The 3816-nt window shown below is 45.8% G+C and overlaps 1 protein-coding gene across 1 annotated transcript; it reads left to right on the forward strand.

The window, feature by feature from the left end:
• The first annotated feature begins 2487 nt into the window (after positions 1 to 2487).
• On the forward strand, positions 2488 to 3450 carry LOC149526052 (olfactory receptor 52B2-like). The gene has a single exon (XM_089777048.1). The coding sequence runs from the start codon at positions 2488 to 2490 to the stop codon at positions 3448 to 3450; it is 963 nt and encodes a 320-aa protein (XP_089633174.1).
• The last annotated feature ends 366 nt before the right edge of the window (positions 3451 to 3816 follow it).

Consider the following 3816-nt stretch of genomic DNA (forward strand, 5'->3'; position numbering starts at 1 on the left):
TTCCCAAACCAGGGCAGCTTCCGGATGGCGGGCAGCCGTCAGCGGAGAGCGAACCCGTTCAGGACTGTTTAGAAAAGCTGGGCAGGCCCACGGCCCTGGGGTCAGATCTGATGCCTTTGAGAGGGCTGAGGGAGGTGGCTGAGGTAATTGCAGAGTCTTTGGCTACTATATTTGAGAACTCCTAGTGCTTGGGGAGGCTGCACAAAAGCAAATATTGTGTCCAAGTTTTAAAAAGGATAGAAGAAACCACAGAGCTACAGACCCGTCGGCCTCCCTTCCATCCCCGGAAAAAACAAGGGACCCATTCTGTGCCACGCAGAGGAGAGGAAGGTGGTTAGAACAGGCACCATAGATCAACCGTTTGTGCACAAGCACTTTAAAAATGTGTCACTATTGATCTCTCTGCCATTTCTGATGCATCTGAGGAAGTGGGTCTTTGCCCACGAAAGCTTATGCTCCAATAAACCTGTTAGTCTATACGGTGCCACAGGACTCCTCATTGTTAAATCTGAGGAATTGTCCCAGATCGAGCTGTCATTAGATGAGGATTGGGCTCAAATTCGTAAAAGTAACTGTAACCAGTTACTGGGACCAGATGGCATTCACTCAAGAGTTTTGAAAGTTCGGAAAGAACTCGAATTTCAAATTGTGGAACAATTAACTATGGTTTGTAACTTGTCCTCTTTAAATCAGCTTCCATACCTAATGACTGGAAGACAGCTAATGTGATGCCAATATTTAAAAAGGGCTCTAGAGGTGATCCTGGCAATTACAGAGCAGTGAGTCTAATGCCAGGGCTGGGAAAATTAATGGAAACTATAGAAAAGAATAAAACTGTCAGACACATAGATGAACAGAATTTGTTGAGGGAAAGTCAACATGATTTCGGTAAAGGGAAATCACGTCTCATTAATCGACGAGAGTTCTTTGAGGGGGTCAACAAACATGTGGACAAGGAGAATCCAATGGAGGTAGCGTTCTTAGATTTCCAGAAAGCCTTTGACAAAGTTACTCACGAAAGGATCTTAAGTAAAGTAAGTTGTTATGGGATAAGAGGGAAGGTCCTTTCATGGATTGATAACTGGTTAAAAGACAGGAAAAAAAGGGTAGGAATAAATGGTCCATTTTCAGAATGGAGAGAGGTATCTAGTGGTGCCTCGCAAGGGATCGTACTGTGACTCCTATTCAACTTATTTATTAATCATCTGGAGAATTACTTAATTAATAATTAATAAAGGGCTAAACAGCAAATTGGAAAAAATTTCCAGACGATACTGAAATGCTCAAGATAGTTTAGACCAAAGCAGGCTGTGAAGAGCTTCAAAAAGATCTCTCCAAACTAAGTGATTAGGTAACAAAATGGCAAATGAAATGTAATGTGATGCACATTGAAAAAAATAATCCCAACTATACATTGTGTTCGTATACATACAGTATAATGGGCACTCATTTAGCTACAACTATTCGAGAGAGAGAACTTGGAGTTATGTGAATAGTTCTCTGAAAACACCCACTCAATGTGCAGCAGCAGTCAAAAAAGCAAATAGAATGTTAGGAGTCATTAAAAATGGATAGAGAATAAGACAGAGAATATCTTATTGCCTCTCTATAAAACCATGGGACACCCACATCTTGAATACTGCGAACAGGTGCGTTCGCCTCATCTCAAAAAACACATGTTGGCATCGGAAAAGGTTCTGAAAAGGGCAACAAAAATGATTAGGGGCCCAAATGGAGAGAGATTGAAAAGATTTGGACTTTTCATCTTAGAAAAGAGGAGACTAAGGAGGGAAACGGTTATGAAATATAAAATAATGACTGACATGGAAAAAGTGCCTAAGGAACAATTATTTACTTATTTCCATATAAAAAGAACTAGGGTGTCAACAAATGAAATTAAGAAATAACAGGTTTAAATCAAAGAAAAGGAAATTTTTCTTCATGCAGTATATAGTGAACCTGTGGAACTCCTTGCCGGAGGATGTGGTGAAGACCAGGACTTTAATAGGATTCAAAAAATATCTAGAGACATTCATGGATGATAAGTCCATCAATACTTACTAGCCAGGATGGGTAGGAACGGCCAGCTGGGGATCTGGCATTGGCCACTGTTGGAAGACAGGGGACTGGGCCAGATTGACCTTTGGTCTGACCCAGTCTGGCCGTTCTTACATACTTATACTCTGAGAGCATCAGTAGCAAGGAGGAAGAGGAGAGATTGTGTTGAGGACAGCAACCCCAGTAGGGTGCCTCCTGCATGACCTAATCATCTTCCCATTCCTGAAATGGAGATGTTCTGTAGCAGGAGAGTGTGTCTGCTCCACGGTCCCACCCAAGAGGCTGCAGTCACACCAGGAAGCTTTGATGATGTCTCTGTTTCTGTCCCCAGTTGCACTCTGATCCCACCTGCCTCTCCAGGTCTCACTGATTTTCGATTTTGCTCTTAGCTCCTAGAAACGGAAGAGAAGCTCCAGGGGACGGTGTAGGATGCCAGCCGACAATCACAGCGTTTTTCCCCCCGCTACATTCATCCTGACCGGCATCCCGGGTACGGAGGAGTCTCAGGTCTCGCTCGCCGTCCCCTTCTGTCTGATGTACATTGCAACACTTCTGGGGAACTCTCTGCTCCTCTACATCATAGCGACAGAGCGAAGCCTCCATGAGCCCATGTACCTTTTCCTCTCCATGCTGGCTGCTGCTGATCTGCTCTTGTCGACTACCACAGTGCCCAAGATGCTGGCCGTGTTCTGGTTCAGAGCAGGAGAAATTTCTTTTGCTGCCTGCCTCACCCAGATGTTCTTCGTCCATGTCATTTTTATCTCCGAGTCGGGCATCCTGCTGGCCATGGCGTTTGATCGGTACGTTGCCATCTGCAACCCCCTGAGATACACCACCCTGCTCACCAAGCCTGTGATCGGGAAGTTCGGGCTGGCGGTTCTCACAAGGAGTTTCTGTCTCATTTTCCCTTTCATATTTCTCGTGATGCGGCTGAGGTTTTGCAGAACCAACTTCCTGCCACAAACCTATTGTCAGTACATGACCGTGGCCCGGCTGGCCTGCGACAACCTCACAGTCAACCTCTGGTACGGCGTCGCTGTGGGTATTTCAGCGTTTGGCTTGGATGCTGTGCTCATTGCTATGTCTTACCTGCTGATCCTCAGGGCCGTCTTCCTGCTCCCCTCTAAGGGTGCCCGGCTCAAGGCCCTGCGCACCTGCAGTTCCCACGTCTGTGTCATCCTGATGTTCTACCCACCTTCCTTTTTCTCCCCTTCCGCACACCAATATGGGGATGTCATGCCTGGTTATATTCTCAACCTCCTGGCCAACAGCCACGTGCTCATTCCCCCCATGTTAAACCCCATCATTTATGGGGTGACAACAAAAGAGATCCTGAAAAGTTTGATTAACCTGTTCGATCGAAGCTGTAGGAGAAACTTCTTGCTGAGCTAACGCAGGCAACAGAAAATGCTTTGCCAGTTGGAAGCTGAAGTCAGGTTTCCATTTGCACAACAAGGTTGTAGTAGCTATGGACTTCCACTGTTTTGGGCTTCAATCCTCTTCTCTGTTGCTATTCGAGGTTGCTCTAATAAAATACATTTCCTCCCTCACCTTGTCTCGCTAATCTCCTGAGAACTATGGGGCTCCAACAATGCTGCGTATGTCCACACAAGGCAGCCAGACCATGAAAAAGGTGTTCGAACTTGCAAGGAAAAAAGAAACCAAGAAAGAACAAAGGTAAGGTCACCAGGAGAGAGCACCGTGTGGGCATCTCGCCTGTGACACGCTGCATCTGAGCTGGAGTGTGAATGGCAGTGG

This window comes from Pelodiscus sinensis, chromosome 1, assembly GCF_052426305.1.
Source record: "Pelodiscus sinensis isolate ZL-2025 chromosome 1, ASM5242630v1, whole genome shotgun sequence".
In the NCBI taxonomy this organism is placed as follows: domain Eukaryota; kingdom Metazoa; phylum Chordata; order Testudines; family Trionychidae; genus Pelodiscus; species Pelodiscus sinensis.